The sequence below is a fragment of the Artemia sp. Qi Xiang Cuo genome, chromosome 19 (assembly GCF_049724085.1).
Source record: "Artemia sp. Qi Xiang Cuo chromosome 19, ASM4972408v1, whole genome shotgun sequence".
Lineage (NCBI taxonomy): Eukaryota > Metazoa > Arthropoda > Branchiopoda > Anostraca > Artemiidae > Artemia > Artemia sp. Qi Xiang Cuo.
Window position 1 is genome coordinate 6,129,398 of NC_142812.1, and position 16,650 is coordinate 6,146,047.

Consider the following 16,650-nt stretch of genomic DNA (forward strand, 5'->3'; position numbering starts at 1 on the left):
GAAAAGGTATTTTTTACGTTTTTTAAAATTAATTCTGTTAAAAGAGAGCTTAAAAGAAAGGGAAAATAGCATATAGAAAATGTACATTTTCGAGGCATTTGACAAATTATATGTTTTTTGAAGATGGGGGGGGGAGTTCAAAATCGCCAAGAAGAAAATACAATTTATTTGGAATGTAGTTGTAAGTAAAATGTATTTTTACTCGGTAAAGAAATACACGGAGATTGGAAACAGGCTGCAACAAAAACATAAAAGAAAGGCTTGTCTTGAAGATTTCAGACAAATACAAGCATATATTTAGAACAAATGGTTACAGAAATAACTATTTAAGTCTATGGAATGGTCTTGTTCATAATTTGTCGTACAAAAAAACAAGGGTTTCTGCAGGTTTAAAGTTTTTTCATGGAAACAACTGGTAAATATAACAACGGGTAAAAGTACGGGGGTAGTTTGCATCTCTTTCTGACTTAAGCGTCAGAATACTGATTGGCTCTAAATAATGACACGACCGACGTCAGAAAAATAAACCAATGTAATTTTTTTTCTGGCTCTATCACATAACCTAAGACATCATCTCTTATTATTCTAAGCAAAAATAATAAAATGTCAAGCCTTGGTTCGACGTGCCAATATTTCCTCCGTTTCTCAATCTGCAGCTCCAACTGTGACGTATATCTATTCTAGCATTTCTTCTTAGTAATACCTTTCTTAAAGGGACTAGGCAGTTTGTATCCCTCTCTATCCTATAACTACAACCGAAATTGGTATCTGTCAATTCAATATGGCATTCGATAGTGCCACATTCAATGTCAGTTGTACAATAAGTACGTGTGAGCCACTATTATCTTTCATGCGAGACTTCATGTCTCTCTATCATGTCTCTCTATCTTGTTACTATCTTGTCTCTCTACAACTTTAAAAAAGCATCATATCTTAGTTCTTTGCACCACTACATCATGCTGTTCTCCGTCAATGAACTATAATCTCATTGATTATAAACTATAACTATAAACTATAATCTCATTGAACTTTTTTCAGCATTTCCTCTTTAACAATGCCTTTCTTGAAAAGAACTGACCAGTTTTCTAACTCTTATAAAATTGTTCTATAAAAATCCCTATACAGGGTCCTAAATATCCTATAGAGTGAAAAATCTTGCTGATGGGCTTTCAGCAATAAATATCATTATGCATCGAATATTCAATTTAACTTTACACAACCACCGCTTCCATAAAAATTTTATATGCCCCTGAGGCACAGCTTACAATTCTTGCTCCCACGCTCTGAGTGGTTGAGTCAACCGTGCAGTTATTGTTATCTGATCTTTGGACTATTTTGAGCAAAATGGCTATCTCAAAATTTCGATTGGATGCAATGGGAAAAAGAGGGGTGACTTGTTAGATAGATAAACTTTTATTTTCACCGAAATCTTCATGGCACTACCAAATTTCTTTGGTATAGTCACATTAAAAAGCGAATGATTACACATACAAAAAAAACTCTAATCAATCCTCCTGATTTTTCTTATTATGTTTAAGAGGTAATTACTTGGCAAAAAAAAAAAAAAAAAAAAAAAAAAAAAAAAAAAAAACTGTCGTCCTAATCCAGCAGTTGAGACAAATGTGCACTTGAACGAGGTTTTGACCTTACTCATCTATCCAACTACCTAGGACCAAATAGTATAACCGAACCATCAACCAAATAGAAATGTCCAAATCCATGCAAAGTCTTCATCAATAAATGTAAGTCGTTGTAAATATACAAGCAAAAGCACCTAAAATCTAGTGAAATATTTCCAAGTGGTGCCTTCCATTAGGGCTCACCAGAAGAAATACCACGTACCTTAATGGGTTTCGAGGCTTTACTTTCTTTACCCGGCACAGTGGAGCCTCTACCATAAGATCTATATGGTATCCCTATGTCAGGTAAACTTGTGAAATACATGCATACTAGTAAAGCTATTAAAAATTACATACAAAAGGTTTTGTGGATTGGATGGATCGGAAATTTTCTTCGGAAATCCATGCAAAGTTTCTCCCTTCTTTTTTTTAGAGTTTGTATTTTAAACTTTGTCAGCAGCTCTTCATACGACATTTCTGCCTGCTTTGATATTAGAGCTCTTTTCTGAGCTCTTTCGAACCTGGCGCTTTGCTCAGACGTCATTCCAAAATGCCATACAGGAGCTTTATATTCCAGAATTGGGCGAATAAAAGATGTAGATATTCGGAGGAGATGATCTGGAGGGGCGCCATGCTTCAACATAAGCTTGAGCATCTGCAGCACAGCATTACCCCATTTTACTAGACTAGATGTGTTTGCTTCCCATTTTAAATCACTGGTAATAATAGCTCCCAAGAGTTTAATCTTCCTGACTTTAAGAGAATCAGAGATAGTTGGTAGAAAAGCTGGTCAAATCATATATGAACTGTAAGCTTTAGTCTTAACGTTATCAATTAAAGTTTGAGCTTTGCTACATTCATTTGCTTCACAAATTTATCCAAGGGTAAGGTCGTCAACATATTTCCAGCGGTCTTCAGACTCATTAGCAATATCATTGATCATGACTAGAAAAAGAATAGGACTACCTTGAGGTACGCCACAAAAATGGCTCAGGTTCAGAGAAAGACTTCTTATATTTTAAAGTTTGGAACCTACTTATTAAAAAATTCTGAATCATTTTCACAACAGCAGCATTCACTCTAAAATCAATTAAAAGCTTAGAAATTGAAATATTATGATCAATCAAATCGCAACCTTTTTTAAAATCAATTTTTATTAAGTTTAGCTTTTTACCATGCTCAGCAACATGCTTAAAAATAAAACTGACTACATAATGAGACTGATATACATAAATAACTATATACATAAATATATACATATACATAAATGACTACATAAATAAGACTGACTACATAATGGGATGTTGACGTATTCTTTCTGTTACCGTACTGATGAGGATCAAGTAGGGGTTCACCTTCAGCTTTTTACCAATTTGCTACAAAACTTTCGTACATTTTGCTGAACAATCGGGTCAAAGTGATTGGCCTCACACCGTCGAAATTAAGTTCAGTATCTTTTTTAGGGATTGGAGTAACATACCCTGTTTTCCATATCTATGGGTAAACTGAAGAAGTTGAAATGCAATTAAAAGTTTTGTGTTAGTGGCTTAGTCAATTTGTCAGGAAATACTTTTATAAGTTCAATCGGAATATCTATGGGAGTTATACTAATTCGTTTAAGTTTCTTTATTTTACAAAAACTTGATTCTCAGAAATAGTAGGTACAGGTACGCAATCATGTGGAATTTTCTGATACTCTTGGTTCGTTTTATTTACATCAAGAGGCGGCAAAGACCGGATTATTCTGGCCAAATGACCATTTAACTGGTTAGCAACTGGTTTATCAAAACTGTTGCCCTCTGATCACTTTTGACGCTTAAAAAGAGCACTAGAACTTCTGATTTCCAATTGAATGAGCCCCCTCCCAAGCTTATACGACCACCCTTTCCATATGAAGTTCCTCTAAAAAAATGATAATGAATCGGATTATTGGCTTTACTATAGGCAACGATATGCCGTTGCCTCTGATGACCAAAGGCACATTTTATTTGCAAAGATAGATTGCAATGTTATTTTATTTTTTTTTCCTGTGACAGTGGTCACTTTTGACTTCTTATTAGATAAAAAAATAGTTTTTTTCCTCTGGAAGCAAGGAGCAACATTAAAAGTTAAAATGAACAGAAATTAATCCCTATACGAGGGGACTGTCCCCTCCTCAACCCCTCACTCATTATACTAAAGTATTTTAGAGCTTTTAAAAAGCTTCTTATTCAGTTGAACGGCCCAGTCGTTCCAAAGATTTTCTATCCGGAAAACGCCACTTTGCCGTGTCAAAATCCCTTTGGTCACTTAAAAAGAGCACTAGAACTTTGAGCTCCCGTTTGAATTAGTCCTCCCCTTATCTAGGGACATCGTTAAAATGGAGTTACCCTGGGGTGAAAAAAAATAAACGAACACGCATCTGTGATCTATCTTTTGCCAAAAAAAAATATACAAAATTCCGCATGCTTGTGAAAAGGAGCATGAAACCTCTAGGTTTTTGAAACCTCATGAAACCTCATGAAACGTAGGGTTTTCTGATATACTGAGTCTAATTGTGTGATTTTCATTTAGATCGGTTGACTTTTTGTGGGTGGTTTTTTTCTAAATTAAAAACCAGGCAAATATCCTCAGACTGGTAGCTTCTGATGGGTGACATTGAACTTAATAAATTTTATATATTTAGAATCAGCATAGACAGTCCATTCTTTTGATTCATCAATTGCTATCGAAATTGCGTTTTTTAGAGTTGCGGAGGTACTTAGGAGGCAAAAGAGGGAGGAGGTAGAACTTTGAAACGAAATAAAATAGGTGAGTCTTAGGGAATAGGCAGGAAATTGTAAGGAAAACATAATAATATCAAGCGTTCAAGGGGACATGGGCCTGAATCCTCCCCTCCTTAGTGCATACCTGATTTATATATCTTTTAAACCTGATGCAAAAACATACTATCAAAACACAGAGGATGTTTCCTGGACAAAGGGATACAGGCAGGATTCTGCTTGGGGAGAGGGGGCTACTTTGTTTCTGAATGAGGTACAGCCTTCTGAACATTTTTCATAGTAATTGTTTAACTAATAAGTACATATTTATACAAAATTTTATTTTAAACAGGGATAGCTAAGCTTCTTAAAAAAAAACCTTGGCCTTGTCACCTTTTGAAAATTGGCACAGTTTTTGACAAATAATGTAATTTGAACTACCTGGTTGACTTTTAAAATTACAGTCACTTCCCTAGGGACAAAAGGGGGAAGGGGAGTAAAACTAATTTAGTGTATTCTAATATATACCTCAGGTTTCGATATAAACTAAAACTTCTATTACAAACTTGTTAGGTCACAAAATCCACACTTAAAACTAACATCGACTTACAATTAACTCTTTCCTCCCTAATCCTTCCTGACCACTTAGGAGTAGTTTAAGTCTGGCTAATTAAAACCTGTTTTAAGTCCTGTTGTCCCCACCGGTTGCCATAATCAAATTACACCGAACAGGGCTGCCATTATTTGAGACTCTTCTCAAAATTTTGAATGTCATTCCCGAGCTTAGGATCTTGTGAAACTATATATTTATATATATTATTACCCTAATCAATTAGGTCAAGACATGCTATTATTTTACATTTTGGGATTTTTTTTTTTAAGTAGTCTTGGAATATCGCAAAATTTTAGGTAGCAGTGCTGTTCTGGGGGTCTGAACAATGCAATACAGAAACCATGTCCAAACTGCATAAGCAGCTTTTTCATGATACATATACTGATGTGCAAGGCCGTAGCCTGTATTTTTTTTCGGAGGGGGTTTTACTCAAATATTTTTTCGGGGGAGGGGGGGGGTTACACAAAAAACTCAAAAAATGCATCAAAATTTGTTTATATCCATTTTTGTCTCGTTTTTACGAGTCAAACAAACATTTCGGGGGTGGGAGGGCTCAAACCCTCCTCCCGCGCCTCTGGGTACGGCCTTGCAAGTGATTTGCACCTTACCACTCAACACTTATACCGCCTTACCGTTTTCGCCACACATCTAGGCTGTGTGAATAAAATTGTGCATAAAAAAAACTTTTTGTGCAGTGTGCACAAAAAAAGCTTTTTGGGGGAGATCGAGCATGATGATAAATTTTGATTTTTTTTTTAAATCAGAGTTGTTATTTTTTTCTTACGATCGACTAGAATATTTATACATTGAAAATAAGGGTCGCCAAAAAACAGAAAAATTTAAAATTGGTATTATTATTTAGCACTATTACGTGACTACGAACTATTGCCTGATAGTAGATTTGACGTAAAAGTCATAAAAGTCTTTAATTATGTAAAAGTCATACTTAATAGCTTAATTTTGTTGTGGGACGGAAGAAGGGATTAAAACGCATTTCTTAAAACGTACCAAAAGTGTACCTTTCCTATATTTTGCACAATAAAAAAAAATTAACTTTTTATCAGAATATAATCCTCCACCACCCCCTCCAAAAAAAAAATCCTGGCGGAGGGAAAGGAAGGCTCCCAGTAGTTTCTCGTATGATCTTGGTAATTAATCAAAGGACTATCTAATTCCAGAGAGTGTTTTAACTACAACTATTTGAAGTATTTTCAAAAAGCCTGCAAGGGGGAAGAGGAAAAAACCACAAGAAGAAAACAAGACGATAATATATATACATATATCCTTAGGCAGGGGCGTCGTTTGGGGGTAGCCAGGGGGGCAGTTGCCCCCCCCCCCCCGATAATGTGAAGGAGAAAATTAGTATACATCCCATTCCCTTTGACTATCCGGATATGGACCCCTCTTCACCCCCGATAAAAGTACTGGAGATTCACCCCTGTCCTTAGGTTGTAACACATAAAAGCTTAAAAAAAATGGAACTTGAACCATATCACTTAGACATATATGAACCAGGCAAATTTCTAAATCAGCATTCATAATAATTAACCTGTGATCTCACCTCCCAGCCTGCACATTAGAACTTCCGTAAATATACGATCCTTCTAAAGAGGAAACCAGTCTTGACTTTTTTGGAGATGTTGCCACAGAGACAGACCTCTTAGGTGATGGTGTACACACCTGAACACTCTTTGCTGATATGGGGCTAGGAGTTCTAAAATGTGGAGGTGGTGACATTGATTTTATACTAACTATCGAAACTGGACGGGGACTCTGCCTCTTGGGTATAGGCGAGAGTCCCCTTTTTTCACCATACACTTTACCGGTTGATTTTGTCTACCAAAGGCACGTCTAAATCATTTGAATTTGGCGCAATTTTTGTACAAAACATAGGAGAAGGATTTCATAATATTCCTTTCTTTCACAGGTTTTCTAAGGAGAAAGTCTTTCCCTAACTGGGATAATTTAGTTCTAGCTACAGGGGGAACTCGGGACAACAGCGCGCTTTCCAGAAGGGGAATATGACAAATCTTTGCGGCCATTGATCTGCTCTGAGACTTGTACGCTGAGAAAGCCTTTTTTTCCCTTTTTACTCTGTCAGAAATTAAATCAGAGAAACATCACGACCAGTGGTTAGTGTTTTTATTTTTGTTCGTTATGTTAAGACTATAACATAATAAAACCTTATTTTTCTTTCTATAAATATGTATCTTTTTACATATTTAAGGAAGAAACGTATATTAAAACCAAATGTAGAACTCAAATTCATATCATGTTGCGCACACTATAGGCCTATATATATATATATATATATATATATATATATATATATATATATATATATATATATATATATATATATATATATATATATATATATATATATATATATATATATATATATATATATATATATATATATATATATATATATATATATATATATATATATATATATATATATATATATATATATATATATATATATATATATATATATATATATATATATATATATATATATATATATATATATATATATATATATATATATATATATATATATATATATATATATATATATATATATATATATATATATATATATATATTTATATATATTTATACATAGTATTAGCCACGCAAGTATCAAACAGTTTGTGGTAACTAACTGAAATTAGGGAATGACTCGGCCAAATAGTAACCAAAACTCTAAAAAGCAGAAGTTTGACAGCAATTGATGCATCAACAGAATTAGTTTTTTTATGCTGATTCTGAATATATAAAATTCGTTAAGTTCAATGTTACCCACCAAAAGCTACAAGCCTGAGAAAAGTTATCTGAACTTCAAGAAAAAAGAAAAAACACTCCAAATAAGACAGGCGATCTTAATGTAAATGACACCATCAGATTCAGCATGTCAGAAAATCCTACAGCAGAGGTTTCAAGCTTCTATCTACAAAAATGTAGAATTCTGTTGTTGTTTTTGGCCAGAAGAAAGGTCACGAATGTGTGTTTATTTGTTTTTTGCTGTTGTTTTTTTCCAGATGTGATCGTATCGAATCAATGGTCTTAAAAGTTCCAAAGAGGGCTTATTCGAAGGGAAATCAAAAGTTCTGGCACCATTTTTAAGCAACCAAAAATACTGAAGGGCATCTAGCCCCCCTCTCATGCCCGTTTCTCCCCCAAAGACATCCAATCAAAATTTTAAGATAGCGATTTCATTCACCATAGGTGAAAGGTCAAAAAACTATGGCTTTGGTTATGATAAGGCTCCCATAGCTCCTAGAGAAAGGGCTGTAAGTAACGTAATTTGACCACTGCTGACATGTAGTATATGTTATTGGGAAATATAACGTATGGGAATTTTCTGCACAGGAAGATTTTCCTTGGGGAGAAATTTTCATTGGGAAAAAAGTTTTCTGGAGGAATTTTCCGAAGGAAATATTATATGGGGGCGGAAACAATGATTTGAAAATAAACAGTCATAAATTAAATAACAGAAAAGTTTTTTTAATTGAAAGTAAGCAGCAACACTAAAACTTAAAAGGGACAGAAATTATTCCGTATAAGAGGGGGGCTAACCCTTCTTAAATACTCGCTCTTTACGGTAAAGCGCGACCTTTTGTCATTTTTAAATTTTTGTCGCAATTCTTTAAGAAAGACTGCACAAATACAAGGGTCGTTGAATTTTAATAAAAATATTTTTAAAAACTTTTTTGCTGATGTGTAAAGCCAGGGATGAACGTTGGGTAGCACCTCTAATGTATAAATTTAATTTTTGTTTGTTTTCAGTTTTATTACTCCTCACTTTCAGTTGAAAAATACTTGTTTTTTTAGTTAATCTTTAAAAATAGACTGCTGAAAGTGTATACACTGATAATACTATGTTAAACTAATAGCTAAAAAAACGAAAAAAAATTTTTCAATAAAAAACAAAGACCCGTATTAAAACTTGATACCACCCGAAATAAAGTATTATAATAATTCAAATACAAAATGACCATAAATTACCTTCAAAGAACAAATGAAACCCAAAACGCACCGAAATTGAAATGAATAATTATATCAAAGATAAAGATGACTTATGCTGATATAGATGAATAAATAAATCCTAAGACGGGTAAAAAACGAAACGAGTACTCAACTCAAAATCAAAGCGAACAAAATTAATATAAACAACAGTTCAACTACCTTCCCCTCTAAATATAAACCTCCTAAACACTCATTAGTGTTTTATTGAAATATATACGTATTTTGTGCATAGACTGGTTTAATTTTTCAAAACATCGATAAAAAGAAAAAAATAAATCAATATGATAATTAACATGACTGGAAATAACTAATGAAAATAAACTTAGTGTTATATATACTACAATATTAATTCCTGTAATTCTCAGAAATACCAGGTTCTATTTAACAGTATTTTTTCAATGAAATTTTTTCATTTTTTTTTAATCATAAGAATATATTTAAAATATATTTTATTTTCAGTAAAGTGCAAACGATGCAATAGTTTTTAAAAGACTTATGGTTACGGAGGGGGACAATAGCCAAAATCCTGTTTGTATCAATATTTGTTTGTTTAATTTTAAGTTCATTTTAAGGATTAAATAAATATATATAAGAGGCATCGATCAGGTCGTTTTATTTCTTTCTCTTTAAACTCTTTAATTTGCGACTTTGAACTGACCATTTAAGTGTGGTATGGAAAAGATGTTAATCTGACAACCTGGACGGACACAATGTTTTTTAAATGAGTCCGTCATCCCTCTCAATACTTTCTGAAAGTTAAAAGTTAATTAGAATTAGTTTAACTTTTAATTTAGTTTAACACCCCCCTCAACATTCTATGGAGGTTTCAACTAAATACTACTAGCCGTTCCTGACATATTTCTGATAAGCTCTTTCGACAGCCGAGATACACATAGTGTATTTTGATTAAGTTCGAAACCCCCCTCAAATACTCTGAAAGCTTCAAATTAATACCCTTAACTATTTCTAAGATATTGCAGACATACCATTTTGACAACCTAAACATAGGTTGTTTTGACGACCTGGATGCGAATAGTTTCTTTTAAGTTAGTTTAACATACCCCCTAGCATTCTCTGAAAGTTTTAGCTTAAAACCCATAGCCATTCATGGGACCAATATAGATAAGCCCTTTGACAATCCGGATACATTTGTTGTGTTTTGATTTTGTGCAACACCCCACCCCCAAATACTGTCTGGAAGTTTCAAGTCAATGCCCTTGTTGATTCCTAATAAATTGCAGAAACGCCATTTTGAGCGTCAGAATACACACAAATTCTATAATTTTTAGTTCAACATTCCCTGAAATTTTCAGTCATTAATGTGATATTGCAGGTAGCCCCTTTTGACAACCTTGATACTCTTGAACTCTTTTGATTTAGCTCGATGGTAGTAGTAGTAGTAGTAGTAGTAGTAGTAGTAGTTCATAGTAAAACTAAACTCAGTAGTATCAGTATTAGTCATCAGTAGTAAAACTAAACTAAAAAAAATTAAAACAAAAGTTCATATACTAAATCAAATAAAACTACATATTGTTTAAATCTCTAATTCTTTTCAACGCAAAGGCGGAAGCTAGCCTCTTTGACCTTCTTGGATTCGGTTCATTAGCGTTCAATGATATAACATTTGGACAGAGGTCAACTACATTGGGTGAATTGAACTTTACTCTGTCAGATTTTAATAAATTATCATAGATAGAGTTCAGCCCATATTCACCTGTATCCCGATTGAAAGCAATATTCTTGAATAAGATTTTCTTTATTTCAAGAGTTTCACGAAAATTTTGCTTTAAACCCCGATCCCTAGAAATCAAAGAGACATTCTCGAACAAAATAAAATGGTCTGGAAAATTAAAAATATGTTCTGAAAGGGCTGAAGTAAAATCTTCAGACTTAGAATCTTGCTTTGAAGCCGAAGAAATAGAATCTTTATGTTGTAATAATCTCATTTCCAAACTCTGGTCTCCCCACAACTCGGGAGAAGGATGTTTTTTGTTCCTTACCATATGTACCCGGGCTAAGTGAAAAACTTAAAAGAATTTTACAAAGCAATGGTCTAAGGGTAGCTTTAAAGAGTAATAATACTTTGGGTAGTTTTCTAAGTTCTGGGAAGGATCTAACTTTATTGGGGCAACAAAGTGGAGTTTATCAGATCCCATGTACTTGCGGAAGCTCATATGTGGGACGTACTAACCAGAGTTTGGAAATGAGATTATTACAACATAAAGATTCTATTTCTTCGGCTTCAAAGCAAGATTCTAAGTCTGAAGATTTTACTTCAGCCCTTTCTTGCTTTTCCTGCTGCTATGTGGCATAGCAGTGGGCGTCTTTGGGCTGAAAAACCTCTTCCTAGCTAATTTATTTATTTTGGACTGCCTCCCCATGGTAGCATAATATTTGTAGGCATGAATATATAACGAGTCAGATTAATAGGCTTGAGAATATCTGTTTAGGATTTCGACTCTTGTTGATGAAGAGCATCGCCAAATGCTGAAAACCATGTTTTGACCAAGATGGGCCCAGGATTGCACAAAGCCCCCATTCATGGAGGTCCCAGGGACTTCTTGCTGTCCGGTTCTAAGCCGGCTTAAGCACTTCGGTGTAGACTTGAGAAGATATGTGATCCCTGTCCTGCACTGGTATCCAGGATCGTTGCTTTTCCTAAGGCGAAAATAATTTCAGTCATTTAAAGAACATGAAAATTGAAACTTGGAATGTTACGATGTTAAAAAATGACTATCGTATCGACATTTTGACTGACGAATTCAGACGATTCGAACTGGATTTATTAGGAGTTTCAGAAACTCATATCCCAGGGGTAGGAAGTATGAAATTAGGTGATATAGAATTTTTTTACTCAGGTAGGAAGGATGGGTTACATAGACAGGGAGTAGGGCTCATGATGAATAAGGAAGCTGCTAAGTCTTTTAGGCTGGGAAGGTATTAATAATAGAATACTAATTGCTCATTTTATGACTAAAAAGTTTAGAGTATCAGTATCAGTATCACTAGTGACTCAGATGAATTTTATTTACAGTTACAGAAGCAAACAGACAGGGTTCCAGGTAGAAATATGATGTTTTTACTGGGAGATTTTAACGCCCAGGTTGGTAGAAATAGGGATAGATGGTACCCTAGCCTAGGTAAATCTGGTGTAGGAAAAGGAAACACTAAGAGATACAGACTTTTGCAATTTTTTAGATATAATAATCTAGTTATAACCAATACGGTGTGTTTGGTCAGTAAAGGGTTCATAAGATATTATGTTATTCGCGTGATGGCAAGACAGCTATCATTACCTATTATTCAAATGTAAACCAAAGACTGGCAGGATCAATACAAGATACTAGGGTATATAGGAGTGCTGTTATTGATGTTAAGAGTAAAGATCACCATCTAGTAGTGCCAAGGGTTAATTTAAAGCGGAAATTTCGGAAGGGTAACTACCTCCCGGGAAGTTATGATTTGGTAGACTCCAGGATAAGAATTTGAAAGAAACTTTCCAGGAACAGTTGAATACTAAACTTGAGAGTTTAAAATTTGATAATGTGGAAGATGGTTGGAATAATTTTAGAAAAATATTTTGTGAAATTGCTGAAGGTGTCTTAGGGAAGAAAGCTAGAACTGCAGCTAAGAATATTAGTGAAAAAGCTTTATGTTTGATAGAAAGGAGAGAGGACTTGTACAAGAATTACCTTAGTGATAGATCATATTAAAACAAAATGAATGTAAAGAAAGTGGAGAAAGCATTAAAATATGCACTAAGGAGGTGTGAAATGAGGCCATGGATAAAATTGCCGAGGATCTGGAAGATGCAGCTAGACGGCATAATAGTAATATATTGTTGTGTTATGTTAACAAATTGAGAGGGAGTAGTCAATGCGGACTTGGCCCAGTTAAAGATAGGAATGGGGTCGCAATTAGCGATAAGGAAAAAACTAAAGAGAGATGGGCCGATCATTTTGAGAATTTGCTTAGCCGAGATAGAGTTGAAGGAAGAGATATAAAGGAAAATGAAAAAGTTTATGATATCTTGGATGTGAAGGAAGATTTGTTTTGTAAGGAGGAATTAGCGACATTACTAAAAAGACTAAAAAATAATAAGGCTCCAGGTGCTGATAGGGTGGTAAATGAGTTTCCCAAATATGGTGGCTCTGAGGTTAGAAATAAGTTACTGAAGATTATGAATATGATTTTTGGGAAAGAGGAAGTACCTAACGATTTCCTAACGATTTTAGGAAAACTTTAATTAAGCCACTTCATAAGAAAGGTGATAAAAGTGAGTGTGGTAATTTTCGAGGGATTAGTCTGGTCTCTGTAGGTAGTAAATTACTTAGTAATAGGATACTTTTTAGACTGAGAGATGCCGTAGACAAAGTTTTAAGAGAAGAACAGTGCAGCTTTAGAAAGGGTAGAGGATGTGTCGACCTAATTTTCACTCTTAGGTTAATAATTGAGAAGTGCCTGAGTTTTTAAACACCTTTGGTCCTCAGTTTTATAGATTATGAGCAAGCGTTCGACTCTGTTGAAAGAAGAGCTTTAGTGAAGGTTTTATCCTTGTATGGTATACCAGACAAATACATTAAAGTGATTAGTGCTATGTACGAGAATAAATACTGCATAGAGAATAAAGACTGGATAATTGCCCTTCACCAAAAGACAAACAGTACAGACAAACTACAAATTATATACAACCCGATACAACCCGATGCTCTTTGTCATATTTTTCTTTTAATTGTAGATTGTAGCCCCCAAACCCTTCAGTGGGTTGGTTCATCACTTGGAAATGACTATTTGGGAATCCTTATTAAGCAAATTGAGCATATAACTAACGAGCGAAACTTTTAATCAAGACAGTGAAAACTACCCTTCTATCTTTTACTGTCTTCAAAAAAAGTACACGCTATGACCAAGGCCGTACCTAGAGGGAAGGGTGGCGGGGTTTTACCCCTCCCCCCGACATGTTCACCCGACTCTTAAAAACGGAACAAAAATGAATATAAACAAATTTCTGGTGTTTCTTAAGTTTTTTGAACCCCCCCCCCCCCGAAAAAAATCAGGGATACGGCCATAGTCTATGGCCATTATAATCTCTAATAGTCTGGTGTTAAAGGGTGATCTAGGATTGTTTTAATTGAGGGTAAAAAGGTTAGTTAGAATGATAGGATACTGGGAAAAGGTGATTGGTTTACAGAATAATAGGTTAGTAAATGCAGCATATCTGGACGTGTTGCAGGATAGAAGGAAATGTTCATGGGCGTCCGATGTGAAATCAATCTTAAAAAGTTGCGGGTTATCGGGTGCTTGGAATGAAGGGAAGAGGATAGGACTGGTAGTAGAAAATTTAGCAAAATTAATAAACGATGTGCTTGAAAATCAAGAAATTCAGAAATGGCAGTGTGAAGTCGCAGCCTCGGTGTCCCTCGGCGTTTACCAGCAATGGAAGGAGGTCTGGGGATATGATATTTATTTTAAAGCGGGTTTAATAGTGAAGAAATTAAATGGAGGGGTAATTTTCTAATATAAGGGAGGGGTAATTTTCCAGCACTTGGAGAAAGGAGGAAATATTTAGGGAAGGTGAGGGTAACCGACGGTCCTTACTCATGCCCTATGTGTGGAGAAAATGGTGAGGATCTGCTTCACTTCATGGCCCTTTGTCCCGAATTACAGGATTTAAGGAAAGAATTATTTTTTGATAATGTGGGGACAAGCGAGTGGTTGGTTTCAGTAATGAGATCAAAAAATTATGGGACAATAAGAATGATAGCAAAATATATAAAATTGGGTATGTCACATAGAGATAGATTTTTGTAAAGGGGGTGGGGTGAGTGTTGAAATTATTGTTGTATCTGTGTAAGTTGATTTCTTGTTTGTTATTTTTTGCAGTCATGGCCCTTGATAGATGTAACATACATCTATCTACGTACGTTAGTTTAATGGTATTGTGTGCTTTATTATGTTATTGTTTTGTTTTGTAATTTTGCGTTGTTTTTGTTATGTTGGTTACTATACTTTGCTATGAGTGTTATAATCATGTGCTATTATTTTTTATGATTTTCTATTTTTTTTGCCATGGCCCAAAGCGGCTTTTATTGCAATAAATATCTATCTATCTATCTATCTATCTATAGCAATTAAGTCACAAAAAATCTAATGATAGAACTTTTTGCCCAAGCCAAGGGGGGCGATTGCCCCTCCCCTGGATCCACTACTGTGTACAACCTGTAGACACAATAACAGTCTAGACACAGAGTCACATGTAAAAAGGGAACTTTTCACCAATCCAACAAAACCAAGAGAGATGGAAAAAAACACTATATACTTTATACCAATAATTAAGATTAAGATATAATTAAGATTTAATGCGAATAATTAAGATTATCCCAGTCTTCAATGGCGTTGATGTCTCCGGATTGAGTCTCCTGTTTATTTGTGTAATCATGTATTTCTCCCCTGCCTAGCTTAAAATATTTTTTTTGGGGGGGGGGGATTATTTGGGTTTGTGATGTGAGTGTGCTATCTAAATAATGATGGATGTATTTGTTTTTTTTTTGTTTTTTGTTTTTGTGTTTGTTGCTTTTGTTGAATGTAAAATACTATAGATTTTGTTAAATAATTATATCTTTATTTTTTTTCAATAAATTCAAATCAATTCAAGTTCACCAATAACAATATATAGGCCTACCTTATGACAAAATATATTAATATATATGTAATATATATCTTAATATTGGACCATTTTAATCAGATAGACAGTCTTTGTTTTTGACACTGTCCGTAGGTATGTACTTAGCTAATTGCACTATCTTTGTACTAGCGCTTGACTTTATAAGACTTTTAAAAGTACATCTTTTTGGAGCACCTGGTATTAGTAATCTATTTAGAAATAAAAAGTAACATGGTTAAGAAACTTATCCCCCCTGCTAAAGTTATGACATCATACCTTGCTGGTCTATAATCAGGATCACATCCATAAAGTCCAATCACAGTCGCCATTTATCCCCCTTTAACATTGGCCTCTGGTCCCTTTAACATTGCCAGCCAAACAAGAGTAACGGAAGAAACACATTTGATGTGTGCGCTATGTTTACTTAAAACTCTAGACTATTCTCTCCATATTCTCAGCTATTGTGTATTTTCACAGGAATAATAAAAATTCCGATCCTTTTTACGAAATGAAATGCACTGAGAGGATACGCCCTAATGTGTTTTGCTTTATTTTAATCAAATCACAGAAAATCCTAATTCTGTTTTTTTAATAAAGGTCATCACGCTAATAAGGGCTTCTGTTAGCGTGTCGGTAATTTTATTAAACAAAAAAACAAGTGTTTCAACTGAAATTAAGGAGCAACATTAAAACTTGAAACGAACAGAAACTATTACGTACATTGGGGGGTTACCCCCTCCTTAACACCTCACTCTTCACGCTAAAGTTTTTTAATACTTTTAAAAAATATTATTATTATTCTAATTAAGCGAACCTTGTGCTTCAAGAGTCACTCTTAAAGAATCTAAACAAAATCCAAACTTTAGCGTAAAGAACGAGGTAGTAGGAGCGGGCAACCCCCTTTATATACGTAATAATTTATATCTGTTTTAAGTTTTAATATTGCTCCTTACTTTAAGTTGAACAAACATGTTTTTT

The 16,650-nt window shown here is 34.3% G+C and overlaps 1 protein-coding gene across 5 annotated transcripts in view; it reads right to left on the reverse strand.

The window, feature by feature from the left end:
- Sh (Potassium voltage-gated channel protein Shaker) overlaps positions 1–16,650 on the reverse strand; it is a 338,900-nt gene that overhangs the window by 254,030 nt on the left and 68,220 nt on the right. For 2 of the 5 annotated variants that reach the window (XM_089105494.1, XM_089105498.1), the window contains exon 1: positions 6,535–6,812. The exons of the other annotated variants lie outside the window; for them this stretch is intronic. In XM_089105494.1, the coding sequence (XP_088961620.1) occupies positions 6,535–6,710 (176 nt within the window). In that variant the 5' untranslated portion in view covers positions 6,711–6,812. Of the gene's footprint in view, positions 1–6,534; positions 6,813–16,650 lie in introns of those variants that run through there. 5 annotated transcript variants of the gene reach the window in all.